At 41.7% G+C, this 15474-nt stretch overlaps 1 protein-coding gene across 1 annotated transcript in view; it reads right to left on the minus strand.

Moving 5' to 3' along the window:
* fat4 (FAT atypical cadherin 4) overlaps positions 1-15474 on the minus strand; it is a 106634-nt gene that overhangs the window by 28507 nt on the left and 62653 nt on the right. Inside the window, exons 4-6 of the mRNA XM_071457393.1 lie at positions 15097-15447; positions 11472-12394; positions 9428-9602 (exon numbers count right to left, since the gene is read on the minus strand). Of these exons, the coding sequence (XP_071313494.1) occupies positions 9428-9602; positions 11472-12394; positions 15097-15447 (1449 nt within the window). The remainder of the gene's footprint in view (positions 1-9427; positions 9603-11471; positions 12395-15096; positions 15448-15474) is intronic.

Below are 15474 nucleotides of genomic sequence, written 5' to 3' on the forward strand. Positions count from 1 at the left end.
TTGAGAAACCATACAACAATCTTTAGTGACTCATTACCAAAATGAGTCATGTCCTCTGCAGTTCTAGCTAAGACCTTTTTTTTTTTATTTATTCTTTTTTTTTCAAAAATCCTGTGTTTATAACCAAATATAGACAATGTTGCATTTTGAAGTGAATATGCATTTCCACCTTTACAAATATTTGGGATTAAAAGAAAACTGCTTATAAACAAAATACTGTAAAATCATTGGCGATTCATACTGGAACTTCCAAGTACAGGTTTGGTGTCAAATGCAAAGAACTAACAGCAGAAGAAACACAATCCAAGCAGAATATGTAAATTGTGGTATGCAATTTAGGTAGCATGGAGTCTATACTGTGTCATCACAGAGCTATTATGTAATCAAAGGGCGACAACATGTGGCTAAGAGCCCAAACAAATGTAGTCAGTAGGATTACTTAATCAAAATCATACATGATTGTGGCTGTCTAATCTGCCCACGCCCAAGTCTGTGGTGTCACACGTTCAAGTGGCTGAATTGACAGGTGGTTGTCATGGCGACAGATTAGGGCAGCTCCTCCTCTTCTTCTGCTGATCCTCTTAATTGAGGAGCCATCCAAGTCAGCAAGGTGTCTGTATCACTTTAAATTAGCGGGCGTAGAGCCACTGCTGCCAGGCAAAGTTTGTTTGACAAGCAGCAGCTCTCTAAGACTGTTGTTGATCAAAGATGTTCTGTGCTGGGCTGATAAGTGGCTCTGAGAGCTAAGTGGCTTTGTCTACAGGAGACACTAGCTCCAAACAGGCGAGTGAGTGAATCAAGAACACATTTGTTTTTTGAATATGAAGCCAGCTGCTGTATCTTTCTGAACTCAGAGTGCCTTCTGTTACACAGTGAGCGTGGCTGTTGCTTTTCAATAGCATTGTTTCCCCACTAACAGCGGAAGCAGGCCACGCTAAAAGGCTAGTCCAGTGTGTGTGTGTGTGTGTGTGTGTGTGTGTGTGTGTGTGTGTGTGTGTGTGTGTATGTGTGTGTGTGTGTGTGGATCACCCACTGCCCTCCTTACAGGCGTTTCACTTTTGGACAGGATGTGATGTCACAACCTGTTTACTGCCTTGGGAGGACGAACAGCCTCCTCCGCCACCATTTGTGCGGCCTGCAATGCCTCTGTCACCAAACTGAGGCACAGGACACCATTACCCCAGCTAATCCTTAGTAAGCGCAGAGCACAGACTACCCACCCGTCCCCTTTACTGAAGACCTAAACTGTGCTCAAAGACTGTGGGACTGTGTGACTCTGAACCTGTGCTGACCCTGCCTTCGTCCACAGGCGTGCACTCAATCGAAGCATTTCTCACATCTTTTCTGGCGTATCGCCTCTCACAGCATCATGCGTGCGCCTCTGTGCAGTCTCGGGGCGTGCCGTGCCTTCTTAGACTCCTGGGGTTTTCTGATATCATATAACTCCTGGCAGCTGTCCGTCCCCCGCCCCCCTTCGCCCCGCCAAAAAACCTGCTGTTCAATGTGTAAATAGTCCAGATCTATCTTGTTACATCGCGTGGGCTGACAGATTTAGTCATCAAGGAACACTATATCTTCTGAGGTATGCAAATGTATGTAAATGACAGTTGTTTCAAATGGCTATGGTTAGGGTGAGACATTCTTAAGATGATTCAATGGCGGCTGCTAAATAACGGGGTCAGCGTCACAGCTGAGTACGTCGTCTGTTTCCGATTCTTAAATTCCCTCTGAATACCAAACCTGTAACAGTAAGAAAAACAATCCCAAGGCACTTTTTATGTAAAAAATAACCTCCTCTCCTCCTATTTTTTTTTTTTTGGAGGGAGTGACTCAACAGGAGAGGAATGCTCTCCAAGAGTGCTGAGAAATGCCAGCATCTTCTCCAAACAGTCTTTGCTGGAATCTGGCAAAGCCAAGGGAAGAGTGTCAGGGTCAATGATTTAGACGACTGCAGCCGAGGCGGGTGTCACCTTGTGCACTGTGGCTCGAGTCGAGGAAGAGGAGGGCGGAGGGGGTGGGGGTGGGGGTTATGTCTAAATCTGGCAGAGCACAATCTGGCGCACCACTATACGACAAATGACATCATTTTGCCATGGAAAGAGAGCTGGTGGAAACTTGCTGCAGGAAGTCAGCTGCCTACCGACGGCTGCCATGCAATGCGGTTAGCAAAGTATTTTTTCCATCGGCAAATCCTGCCCCCAGACCCTTTATTCTTTTTCTTCCTGCGCTAGTTCTGTAAATTTTACACTTTTTTTTATAGGCTTGCACACAACCGCAGCCGGTTTTTTAAATCCCTGTTTTCATCTTGTATCCAATGACATTTTTAATGGCACAGCCTTAATGTCATTAGTCTCAGTGAAAAGCAGCCATGCAGGTACATGTCCATCACAATGAAATGAATAAGATCCCAAAACATACTCGAGCCACGGCTCGTGCATGTTCCTCAGAGAAGAAACTGAGAAACTAAAAATGTTTGCATTCTTATTGCCATTATGCCTAAAGAGCTGTAATTTGTAGATGACTTGTTGGCCAAAACAGATAAGGCAATCAAGGCACTACCTCACCTCTGTCTGAAGTTTGTGCCACAGGCATAATCTTATTTCAGGGGTTAATCTTAGGTCAGTTAGGAAAGCAAACCGCCATGGCCTGACACTAACTCTCCTGGGGATTACAGCTTCACATCATTGGTATTTACCCCACATCGAGAAGTTATCAACACCACTGTTTAAAACTCAAGATAAACTTTGTCCTTTTACAACAGCAATTCTGCTGTGGTTAGAAAAATTGTTTTGGAAGCAAATGCCACTCATCGCTTGCTCTCCGATGTGTGTATCCAAATTCATCTTGGTTATAATTGCACACAAGGAAATGGGGTTTGGGTCCAGAGGAGCATGCTCCCTCAATCAGTAAAGAAAATAGTGGCCCTTGTGGTACCGTGTTTCCATGAGGTGGTTTTTACCCCAGAGAGCTGCACTGGAGTCACAAAGCTCTGAAGTGGTATGGATACCATAAAGAGTAAGTCTAAGCTAAGTCCCGGTGATAACCCTGTCTCCGAGACTGACGGCTTTCTCCATGGGAAGACATCAGGCTGATGGTATTCAGAATCAGATAACTGTTTTTATCCTATGAGCAGCCGTTCCATGATGGGATGAAGCAGAAAGATGCTGGCGTCAGTCGTACCTCGTTTCACACAAAGCAACTCGAGCTTCGGCAGAGCTCGAAGCGCCTGAGCCGCGTGAGGATTCCTCCCTGCTTTAATTGAATATTGAAACACCATTACCATTTAATTAAACACAGCACAGTCCCTTTAGATCTGGGGAATGCACAGTTGGGGCAGAGACAACCAAAACAGAGCTCTCTGTTTGATATTTCACAATAATCCCAAAGAACATAAAGCGGTTGTTAAACTTGCGGTTGCGAGTGACATTCAATTCTGTCTGCTAATATTTCATCGCTGCATCTGAGCTCAGATCTAAGTGCTTTGTTTCAGTGTGGATCATGTTTTGGAGAAAATGAGAGAACCCAGAATAACCCCAAAAGCGTTGGCATCCAAAATAACAAGCTTTCAGGACCCTGAGACTAAACTAGACCAGCTGACCATCTGCTGCCTCCTCTTCCCTCCTAAAGATCCACAGACAGTTTTCTCTGTAAGCCTCTCAACCCAGAAAGCATTGTCTAGCATAAACATATGGCAGGGTCTAAGCACCTTATTAGTGTACATTACCACTGGACAAATCACATTAACCTCCAGGAAGGTGCTGTGGCCATACTTCCTGAACCGGAGGGGGTTCAAATACATGTGTTAATGACGATTAAGCTATCTGTTTTCTGAGCGCTGCAGCTGCTACGAGGGCGCATGCTTGCTGTGAGAGCCTCGCAGGGGGCCTGATTTGAAGGAAACAGCAGCACCCCACCTCCTGGGAAAGGCTGCGAGTTGCTCAGTCTAAGCCGCGCTAAGAAGCAGGTTTGAGTGTCTCTGCTGGCACAAGAGATAATCTCTCTCTTCAATATATGATTGACTGATGTTTTATGAAAAAAACAGAAAAGAGTTGAGCTGCACACAGGAAGGATAAAGCCAGGACGTCCAAACAACTGGGTTCATTAAACCAGGAAGTGGAGGACAGATTGACTTAGGGAAGACGGATGAATGTGTAAATTTATGAGACAGCCCATCTGTAGCCCGAAGCTTAAGGCTAAACGGTTAATTACGGTTTATGGACTGCAACGAGATTGTGCTCTTAAGAGACAGCGTAAATAAAACATCATTACTAAGAAGGAGGGAGGGGGGGAGATTGGCCTGCCATCTAGGCAAAATTGACATTTTTCTGCCTCTGAGAACCTGTTGCTTTGCGACAAAGCTTCTTTTAATGCAACCCCGTCCGGCACCCATGAATGGTCTCGGTGGAGCCGAGTGTATGGTGCGAGCTGTCCCACTGCACGGTTTGCCAAACATAACAGAGTAAACAGAGGTTTTCTCACAGTTAACAAGCAAGAGAGTGAAAGGGATATCTCAGCAGAACACTTCAATCTGCTACCCAGTGTAAAAGTGGGGAGAATATTTCTAATAATACAGCAATCTCAGAGGCATTCGTCAAATTAGACCTAAAATGTTATACAGCTTGCGAAGTTATTTATGGAGTGCTACATCTGAACGCTTTTGCATAATTTCTTCCCCATATGTTAGGGATAGGGTTTGGCGGTTTGCAGGCAACCAAGGAAAGCATATTGACAGACAAAAAGTACAGTTTGTTTTTTTTTTTTTTGCTCCTCAAACTTTAGAGCCTGTGGTGAAATTTAATGAAGTGACTTGCCTCTTGTGTTTTTATTACAATAGTGCTTTTATTTGCAGTATTGTTGAATATTTAGAAATCCCTATTTAGCAGTGCATCTGTTGACCAGTCAGTGACTGTTTTCTATTTTATGGTGACAGAGCAACATCAACGGATCATAACCGGCGTGAGAGGTGGAAAACACACACTAGCAGTGTAACCCGCTCATAACACTAGTCTATAATGTTCATACATGGGTCATATAATTCTAAATATGACTTTGGGAAAGTGTTTAAGAGTGAGCGCATGCATACTTCACACACTCGAGTTAGGAACAGCTACAACTAGTTCTGATAAAATTAGCTTTGTGAGAACATGCTGTGCTAACCAGGGTCCTAAGAGGAACGGAGCGAATAAACATCATTAAAACCTGGATTTTGCCAGTTCTGAAGCTCTAATCATCTAACCCACACCACCTTTTTTAAACCCCCCATTACTTACCAAAGCTATTTACACAAACATTCAGATCCAGCAATTGTTAAAGGGTGTACCAGGGAGTGGAAAAGAGAAAACAGGCCATAGGAAAAAACTCTGCAAGACCACATTGTTACTGCAGCGTTTTTTAAGAGCTGATCCAGAATGTTACTGCTCTGTTAAAGTTCATTTGAGGAACCTGATATTTTATTTGGCTAAGTCCTGTGTTGCCACCAGACTGCAGACTGGCTTAAACCTTCAGAAATGGACCCCATTAAAGATTTATTGTGGCAAGCACTGGACAGTGATCTAGCAGCATTTTAACACCGTGTTATCAGTGTTCATACAGGACTTAATTTGCTCTACAGGACAGAGGTGGGTAGATATATGCTCAGGCTGAATTTTATTTGTTCTTGTTCAAAACCAGATGACAGACTGGAGATTGACAGAACATTATTCAGCTAAAATAAGACTGAAGGGTTTACACACCAGATTCATGGGAGCCTTTTAAGAGAATAAAAGATCCTGCTTTTAAATAGGAATGGTCATTAAAATTCTTTATCTGCTAAGCGGTCGTTTACCCCCCCCCCAATACTTCCCCTCATCCAATACTTCCCCTCACCCACCAGCCAAAAGGCCATATACAAACAACGTGGCACTATGGAGCAATGTGCTGGAGGGATGTGAAAGACATGGGATTTCTATGCGACCTTAATAGACATGGGCCAAGGGATTTACTGTGCCTCCTCTTTAATAAATGTGACCAAACGTGGTGCATGTCAATGCGCCTCGAGGATGCTCTCACCACCACATGCAGACTCGCACAAACTCAGAGGCAGAACACATGATTACACAAACAAAAAATGCAAACACGCACAAATACACATGTACAAACACAGAAAAAAAGAAAATGTGTGTGTGCATTAAAGGTCCCATGTTGTATAAAGTCAGATTTCCATGTCTGTTTTGATTATAAAGCAGGTCTAGGTTCTAGATTAATACTGTGAATGTATCAAAGTGCTCAGCCCACAGACAAATGCACACAGCCTGTATTCAGCCTTAAAACGAGCCATCAGGACTTCTGTAACTTTGTGATGTCACAACAAAAAGCTCCAGAAAGAAGCCTGAGAGAGGAGATGTAAAACTACACTGAGATGGTTTTTGGTTCTTAAAGCCACAAATATATCTTCTTATGGATATCAACACTTCAAAAATAGAAAAAACTGGAAACGTCTAAAATATGGGAACTTTAATGCACAGACATCAAGCGTAAAGAAGAAGCATGTGCATACATACAACCTCACACACATCACAATTTAATCTATATATCTCATCAGTTTGAATACTTTCACTTAATTTAAGTTATTTAAGGATTTACAAAAAGGGGGAGGTCAAAGTGAGATAATTTCTTCCAACATCAAGAATGTCAAAGAGAGACAAAGAACCTATATCAAAAATTACCTCAGTGTAAACTAACCTAGAGATTAATATACATAAATACAGCTTTAAATACATCTAACTGATCTAACTGTTGACTGCACATAAGTGCACACCTAAAAATCCCAACTGGAATAGACTGTTCCACATGAGGACACCAGTATTAAAAAGGGCTTCTGGCTACATTATTTTAAATGGAAAAAGGTGGACCCAGTGTCTTCAGATAAAGTTGTTACGGTTATAAGTTATACTGATGAGAAGAGACTTGTTTGGAGCACAGAAAGAATGCTAACAAACGTTTTGGTCCTTTTTAAAAGGCGAATCAGCTGCATGAACCCACAACTGACCAGCTGCAACGTGCATGAAAGTATGTTTTCAACAACCACGGATGCCTACTTAAAGCCATTCCAGCAGCATGGTTTGGCAATAGTATTTTACTGTGCGACTCTGTTGGAGATCTCATTGTTTTACATTCTTCCAAGCAGGCATAACTTGTATGTTGCTAAGCAGTGGCTTAAAAATCTGATTTGCCTGCAGCTGATCCAGATGTTGGCTGAAGAGTAAGATCAACCAGGGACCCTGCAGAACCCCAAATATCTGCCTCTATCTGCACAACTGATTTACTCAGAAATGCTGCAAACAACTTTCCATAAACGAGAGAGAAAGAGAGAAAGAGAGAGAGAGAAACAGAAATATCCCAGGTCTGATCTTCAAGTTTCCTCTCAACAAGATGCCTTGTAAAACACCTTTATGCAGCTTGTATGGATTTTAAGAAGGCTGTGCTCAGATTTTCAAATAATGGCAGAAGTTTGCCAGTTGTGCCGTTCATCCAAGCCAGAACCCATTACGAGAACCAGCACCCGGTGAGCTCTTTTGTTTCCATCCATTTCATGACAGATTTCAGTCTGCACCACAAAGAGGCTCCTGAAGCTCCGCTCAGGCCACGATTAATGAGTTTACCTTCACTGAAAATACTGAAAATGTCCCAGGAGCACGGGCTGCTGTAGCGCTACACACAGGCACACAGGACTGCCCTCAAAATGTGGAAGTCAGTCAATGATCCATTTATGGAATAAGTGAAAAAAAAAAGAAGCTGAGGAGTCAGAGCACATCTGTGTGATCAAAAGTCATGTTGCACTTGTGTTAAAACACAAAATTATCTCTTGTGGTCATGATGAAGTGTTATGTGGGCACAGTGGCTGCTGCAGGACTCCGCCCCGGCTTTTGCATAAACACCAAACATCACAATCAACATATTCTTTTTGTATTTTTAAGTCTTTGGCTGGAAGACTAACACTTTTACAGACTAAAGAGTTTTTAGTCTCTCTCTCTGTTACATGGTGTTTTGGAATAGAACTAGTCAAATAGGGCAGCATGGGAAGATAAAGGCAGACTTCAACATGTTAAGATGAATGTCTGCGGTTGAGAATGGGTCATGGTAGACAGCAGACTCGGAGACATGTCTGCACCAATCCACCTTCAACTGTTTCCTGCCAGATAGCGCCTGGGAGAATCATTTCCCCCCACTGTCTCAGCCGAGGCCTCAAAAATGTGAGAAAATGCTGCTGGGTAATTTGGCCTGTACTATGATTATGGGGTTTTTGATATTTTGATATTCTACCCCAAATCCCTCTTTCTGCCTCTCACCAACATTGTACTGAAATGTCCTGTCAAAATATTTTGGAATTGTTGTCAGGGCTCTAAATATGGAGTCCTTCTGAAGTGCACAAAAAGGGATCGAATCCTAATTAGTATGTTCGCTTGTTGGGCAACTTTGTCCATGTGGCACAGGCCTCTAAACAGTATGTGAAGCAAGAAAACCTTAACAAAATATGCTGTTAAAAAACTTTCATCATATGAAAATTTGATGCTGTAGCACTGTTTTTGATTAATATCCTTTCATGGGAATGCTACTCAAACTGAAACCATCCCTCCCACAAAAAATGAAAATTATTCCAACGCTATGTCAAAGATTTAAAACTCAAGTTTTTTTTTTTGTGTTTATGTAGAAGTATGTAGAAGTAACATCTTTTCATGCAACATTGTCCCAATTCTCACCAAAGCTTGTGCACAGTCAAAAATACACAGCGTTATGAACGGTCACATGGTCAGTCCAGGAATGACACAGAACCGCCCTCAGACCATGACGGCTGTGCCAGGGCAGCTCGAGGAAACATATACTTAGCTGGGATACCATGTGATTTGGCTACAACGGGGATACGCATGTACTCCTTTAACTGCACATTAACTGGCCTCTATGCAATAACAAGTTAACCTTTTATCTGGCTATAACAAGCTCTACCGCCGTATCCAAATAAACAGAGGATGCTATTCAATCGGACCCGCTGAAAGGACTGCTGGGGAATAGGTCAAAAAACACCCACTGTTTTGCAAGCTAAAAACTCCTGAATGTTTAGGTTATTGTGCCACACAAAAAGAGCAGTGTGCACGCTGCGAAATCAAAATGCTGTTTGTTGACATTGCTGTTAGTTTATGAAAATATTCTTTTTCAGCTCAGTTTTGAAGGCTGATTACAAAATATCTTTCTGGCTTTGCTAAAATTCAACAATGCCCATGTAAGGACACATGACATGGCGCTGAGTCCTCACCAGATCAGGGATGATAAGTTGAATGTGGTATGAGTTCAGACATAAACAACTGAAATGTGATACGGCGATGCCAGAACAAAATCATCTTTTACTTAAAAACCATCAAACATTTAAAGACTTTACCAGCCGCCCTCGTACCTGAGTCAGTGGCTGTAATCAGCAGGACGTATTTCCCTTGAGCCTCGCGGTCCAGAGTCTGGGTCAGGCTCAGCTGGCCACTGGACGACAGGCTGAACGCACCCTCGTCATTTCCACCACTTAGCATGTAGCTGAGCTGACTGTTGGCACCTTGGTCATCATCTCTGGCAACAACCTGAAAAACAAAGAAATAATTGGCCTTTAGTTACTTTGCAGAAAAAAGATTAAAAAAACCTGTAACCTCATAGAAAATATAACCCACTATTATACAGTAAATTAAACCAATTGGTCAAATGAGCTCTCCTGCAGCCAGATACATCATCAAATCAGCAATTACCAGTAGTATAATAAATAGGAATGTAACACAGAGGGAATCCATTTTCCCTCCATAAAGAGTCAGTACTTTAAAGCTGATGATACTTACATTATGTTTTATTAGTTAATACATTTTAACTTATTATCAATTAAAGTTTTAAATGTAGAACTTTTACTTGGAACAAAGTGGTATTGTTGTAATGTGGCAAGTTTATTCTCATCTGAAATTGGGGTCTGAGGATGGAAGATATCATATGCTGTGCATCTAATTCATTAAAAGATCAAAACTAAAAATGCTACTATAAAATGGCCACTTTTCATGTATTATCATCATATATTATATTATTATTATTATTACTAGTATTACTAATGCTTTTTAAGGTGGGACAAATTTCAACTTTGCAAACTGTTAATGTCGTTAAATCTTCAACAATGGGTCATATTCTAGTTCTTGATCATATGTTTTGTATGTAAAATCTCATTCTGTAAAGTAAATATAACTATCCAGTGGAAACAGTAATGAAAGGTGACACAACACTTCTTCTTACAAATGAAAAGTTGAATCTATCCAAGTACCTTGCAACTGTGTTTAAGTACAGGTCTTGGATTAACGTACTTCCATCACTGGAGACAAACCTGTTTTTTGAGGTTTATAATTAAACTTTACTTGACATTTCAGTGTGCTGACCAAATGGATTAGCTAACAATAGCTGCTTTTTCATTTAATCCTGGCTGTTTTCTTTTTGCCTTGCAAAAACATGTTGCTCAATTCACACAACCACACAAATTTAAGCCTGGCTGGGAGAATCACAGTATACCCACCATCCTCACTTACTCTTTCCACTGGAGCAGGTTAATTACCATCATGGTGCTCAGCGGCACCATGAAGGTAATTGTTGAGGGAAGGAAGATCATTACTTATTCACTCTGTCTAATCAGACTTTCCCAGGGGAATCCACAAAAAAGAAAACCAGAAAGTCACAAATGCATCCTCTGGCCTTGAGGCTGCTCATTCACTCAGTATTCAGAGTATGAAACTAACAGCTAGTCTGATACTGCAGCACTAAACTACTAAAGCACTCACTGCTGTGCCCAAATGCATTGTGGGCTCCCTAGCCCTTCCCTGCCGTGCGTGCCGCAGACAGGCACAGCCAGGTTAGTGCACAGATGTGAGCTCTTGTGTGGCGAAACCCACCACGTCTGGACCCTTTCCCGCCACTTAACTGTTCTCTCATTTCCTCGGAAGGTACACAAGCAAAAGAAAATGGAATTGCTCCGTCACTGGAAATCAGTCCTCGCCTTCCATTTTTTAAAACTGTGTATGGCTCATTTAGTCATCAGGGTGGTTAGAATCTTAATTGCCTCGTCATGCAATTTAGTTGAGTTTCATATTTCGGTGAAACCTTATAAAGCCCTAATTGTCTAGAGCAAATTGCAGTCATATATCATTTCTTTATCATTTCGGTCAGGTATTTGTTATGGCATTTAGAAAAATAAGACCACCATGCTAAGTGGTTTAGTGTGCTGTTACCGCTCACATACCTGCACTTATTAAGTTGGTAGTACAACAAATTTGGTTAAGGTATTAGTCTGTTTAAGATCTTAGGACTGTCATTCAAAACACTGCCCTCTTTCACTCAGGAAGGTCCTGTCTGTGAATGTTAATGACATCCTAGCCTGCTTAGATTTAAATGAACATTTTGGCAAAAGAAAAAACAAACACACCGACCTGCAGAATGTTTTTAGGTAGACTCTCCAGGTTCTCCTGAACATTGACGGTGTAAGGAGAGAGCTCAAACACAGGTGAGCAGTCGTTGACGTCCAGCAACACGATGTTGACGGTAGCGCGGTCCACCCTGGGGCTGCTGCCACGGTCTGCAGCCTGGACCACGAGTGAATAGGAAGATCGTGCTTCACGGTCCAGCTGCTTGGCCACTGAAATCACCCCAGTGACTGAATCAATCCTGAAGTCAGTGTTTGTGTTACCTCCCGAGATAGAAAATCGGATCTGCCCGTTGGTGCCCTCGTCGGCGTCGCTGGCAAACACCTGGATGACATCAGTCCCAGTCAAGGTGTTCTCCTCAATCTCAATGTCATAGATGTTTTGTGAGAAGCTTGGCGTGTTGTCGTTGACATCCAGAACCATCATAGTGACATCCATGGTTGAAGACAGAGGGGGTTCTCCTTTATCTGTTGCCACGACTGTGAGGGTGTAGTTGGAGAGCTCCTCTCGGTCGAGTTCCCCAACTAACCTGACGTCTCCATCAACTGTACCAATGCGGAACTTGTTACCATAGGGTCCTCTGAGGGAGTACTCGACATAGCTGTTGGGCCCACTGTCGGCATCCGTGGCATGTGCTGTGAACACCACTGTGTCCACAGGTGTGTTCTCCTGGATATAAGTCATCTTCTGGGAGGTGAAGGTCGGCGGGCAGTCGTTGACGTCCAGGAGGATGATGGACACCTGAGCGGTGCTGGTGAAGCGGGTCATGGGAGGTGGAGCCAGGTCATTGACTGTGATTACCAGGTTGTAGAAGGATTGTGTTTCTCTGTCCAAGGACTTCTTGGTTTGGAGGACTCCTTCCTTGGTGATGACAAAGTGATCCTGGGGAGCGCCAGAGGCAATTTTGTAGAGGAGCTGAGCATTTGGGCCTGGAAGACATGCCAAGAGAGAATCAGAAGTTAATAATGATACTAATGATAACACAAATGCCATTTTGATGTTTAGTACCCACAAATCAACTACCGGTAATCTACCGTTACATTTTCTTTTATCTATAAATAGTTAGGTCTATAAAATGTCATGAGAGCGCAAAAAATGCCCCCAATGTATTGTTCGAAAGGCAGCCCAAAATCAAGACACTTCCATTTTCCATCATGTATAACAAAGAAAAGCATAACATCTTCATCTGAGAAACTTCCAACAAATTGTTTTTGCTTAAAAAATGTCAACAAAATGTCTAAAAACTATTTTCTGTTATTTTTTGTCAGTTGACTAATCAATGCAGCTCTCATAAACTACACATAGCATCTACAGAGATGAAGTCAGTCTAATGTGATTCAAACCAAACGATACTGAACAACGAGACAGACTGAGAAATAAACTTTGTATTTTGCTCCCAGGCTTAAATCTGTCATTTTATCTGAGCGGAGAATTAACAAAACGTGGTCCCAAAATGTAAAAGGATGAATTTGGGTGGAGCAGAGGTTTAGTGGGATGCTCTCTCTCGTTACATCCTCTACTTTGTACAGTTAAGCTGATAGTAAGGTTGTGTTTTTAACTAAAAAAATCATGTCAGTGCCAAAAAGGCATTCATCAACATCTTCATCAAGGTATGACCTTGCATTAAAAAAAACAAAACAAAAACAATGATAACCGTACTGTATAACTGAGGTCAAATGCTGATATTCCTGACGGGAATCCATTGTTCCACATGTGATTGTTAAATTTGGTGTATATTTGTCTGAATTAGGCACATATATGCGTTATCAACATCCATTTCCACAAATTGTACATGTGCAACAGCTGCTTCTCTCGTCCTCCAAGTGGACGATCCATTCATGTAGCATGACAGATTGCTATCAAAAGAGAAACACCACTGCAAACCACTTCCTAAACTGACAGTGCCATTTTGGAAAATCCCTCACAACTCAAACATTTGTTTCAATGACATAACTACGGTGTGACCGAGTGGATGGACACAGTAAAGTATCTAACCTTGAAATCTGGCCTAATCCGCAGCACTCCACTGGAACTGGGGGTTAAAATGAGCTTAAATTGAGCGTCTGTAATTCAACTCAACGGGGTATTCATGTGGAAAACGCCGGCACCTTCCCACACTCCAGCGTGTATTTACAGTACACAAGTAATCCCTTATCAAAAGCTTGAGTGCTACTTCCACCCGAGTTTAGGCTACGCCGTCTAGAGACAAAGTCTGGGGGTTGAGGGTCAGGGTTTAGGAAGTGCTAACAATGGCCGTGTTTTATTTTGACAGTGGAAAGCGGCAACTATATATCTGAGAGGATGACGCGGTCAGATTATGTGGACAGTGGAGGCAGAAGCCAGACTCTGGTTGAGAACTAGGCAGCATGTTTCCCAGGAATGTAGGTCACTATAACCACATTAGGCCTGGGTGAAGCGGTAATTACAGCAGAGGAGAGTAGCGGTGACTGTTCAAATACCACACGGCACTTCACAAACACGAAAACCCACCACCTGAAACGCAGAAATAACTCAAGCCACTTCATACGCTGAAGATGCTGTATTTCATCAACTCATTCATACGCGACGCAAAATAAAAATGAAAAATAAAGTGTTGGTTTGAGAGCTGCTGCGTAACAGACTGTCATAACAAAATGACAGGCATACATTAAATTAATCTTCTATGGCTAACTCATACTTGATTTATACACTTTGAAAGTACTTTAGTGCTCAAAACATTCTTACATAGATGTTTGCTCTAAATACACTGACATCTCTGGAATACTTGACCAGGATTTAACTTGCTTTAACTGGGATTTAACTACAATTTAGAATATGATGTATTTTTCTTGCCCTAATAGAACTTATCTTGATTTTGGCAGCACTGCAAAATACTTCTAAATTTAGTATATGGTTAGAAACATGTCCAGAGAGAGTCTCCTTAAGTCTGAGTACGGAGTCAAATCAGTGCCAAAATTCCTACATGTGGATTTGTTTCTGATTTTGTCTGATGAATAACCTTCAATGAATCTCAAACTGTCAACAAACCTTACAACTTAAAAATATGATGTCAATAATAATAAAAAACTATCTAAATATAATAAAAGGCTCTGGACAGATTTAATTTATGACTTTCAGCAGGTAACTTTCAGATAAAATGTTGCTGTTACACAAATGATGAAAAGAAGAAAATAAGCAACAAGCAAATCAATAGTAAAATAGTGCTATTGTAATATATTTATCAGAGCCTGATTAATATATGGTTAATAATTTATATATATATATATATATATATATATAATTTATATTATTTTCCCTGTGTTTGACCATCTTTTTTCTTTTTTTTTTGTTTTACATAATTAACGTATTCTTTTTAAAATATTTTTTTTGTATTAATTAATACTTATTGGTTCATTTTTCTTAATTTCAGTTTGTGTCACCTCAGGTTACACCAAGTTGCTCAACTGCAAAACAATAAAAATGTTTTAGGGTCCCCTGGCAAATATGTTTCCTTGTGCTTTGTTATTATGTTAGAAGGAAATAGGGTTAATTTAATCAATATCAATTTTTAACTCTCAAATATTAATATTAACATTGGCCTGAAATTATTTTGGCTCTAGTGTCTTCCGTATAATTTCCCATAAGCACGTACCATCATCAGCATCCCTGGCCCCGACAGTGATAATACTGGATCCCGGTGGTAGACTCTCAGAGACAGACGCGCTGTACACAGTGGTGTTAAATATGGGCGGGTTGTCATTGACATCCAGTACGTTAAAATACACTCTGACTGTGCTGGCCTGGCCCCCACCATCCTGGGCCTTCGCCGTCAGAATGTAGTACTGCTGAGTCTCATAGTCCAGAGGACGCGTCACATTGAAAACTCCCGTCACTGGGTTCAGGAGGAATGTCTCGTCCTCGTCATCTTCCTCCAGCGAGTAGGTGACCTCTCCGTTCACCCCTGAGTCAGAGTCGCTGGCCAGGATCGCCGCCACGATGGAGCCTGCGAGAGTCAGACAAGTTGTAACAC

The sequence above is a fragment of the Trachinotus anak genome, unplaced genomic scaffold (assembly GCF_046630095.1).
Source record: "Trachinotus anak isolate AG129_WGS33_773 ecotype Australia unplaced genomic scaffold, CSIRO_AGI_Tana_v1 ptg000021l, whole genome shotgun sequence".
NCBI lineage: Eukaryota > Metazoa > Chordata > Actinopteri > Carangiformes > Carangidae > Trachinotus > Trachinotus anak.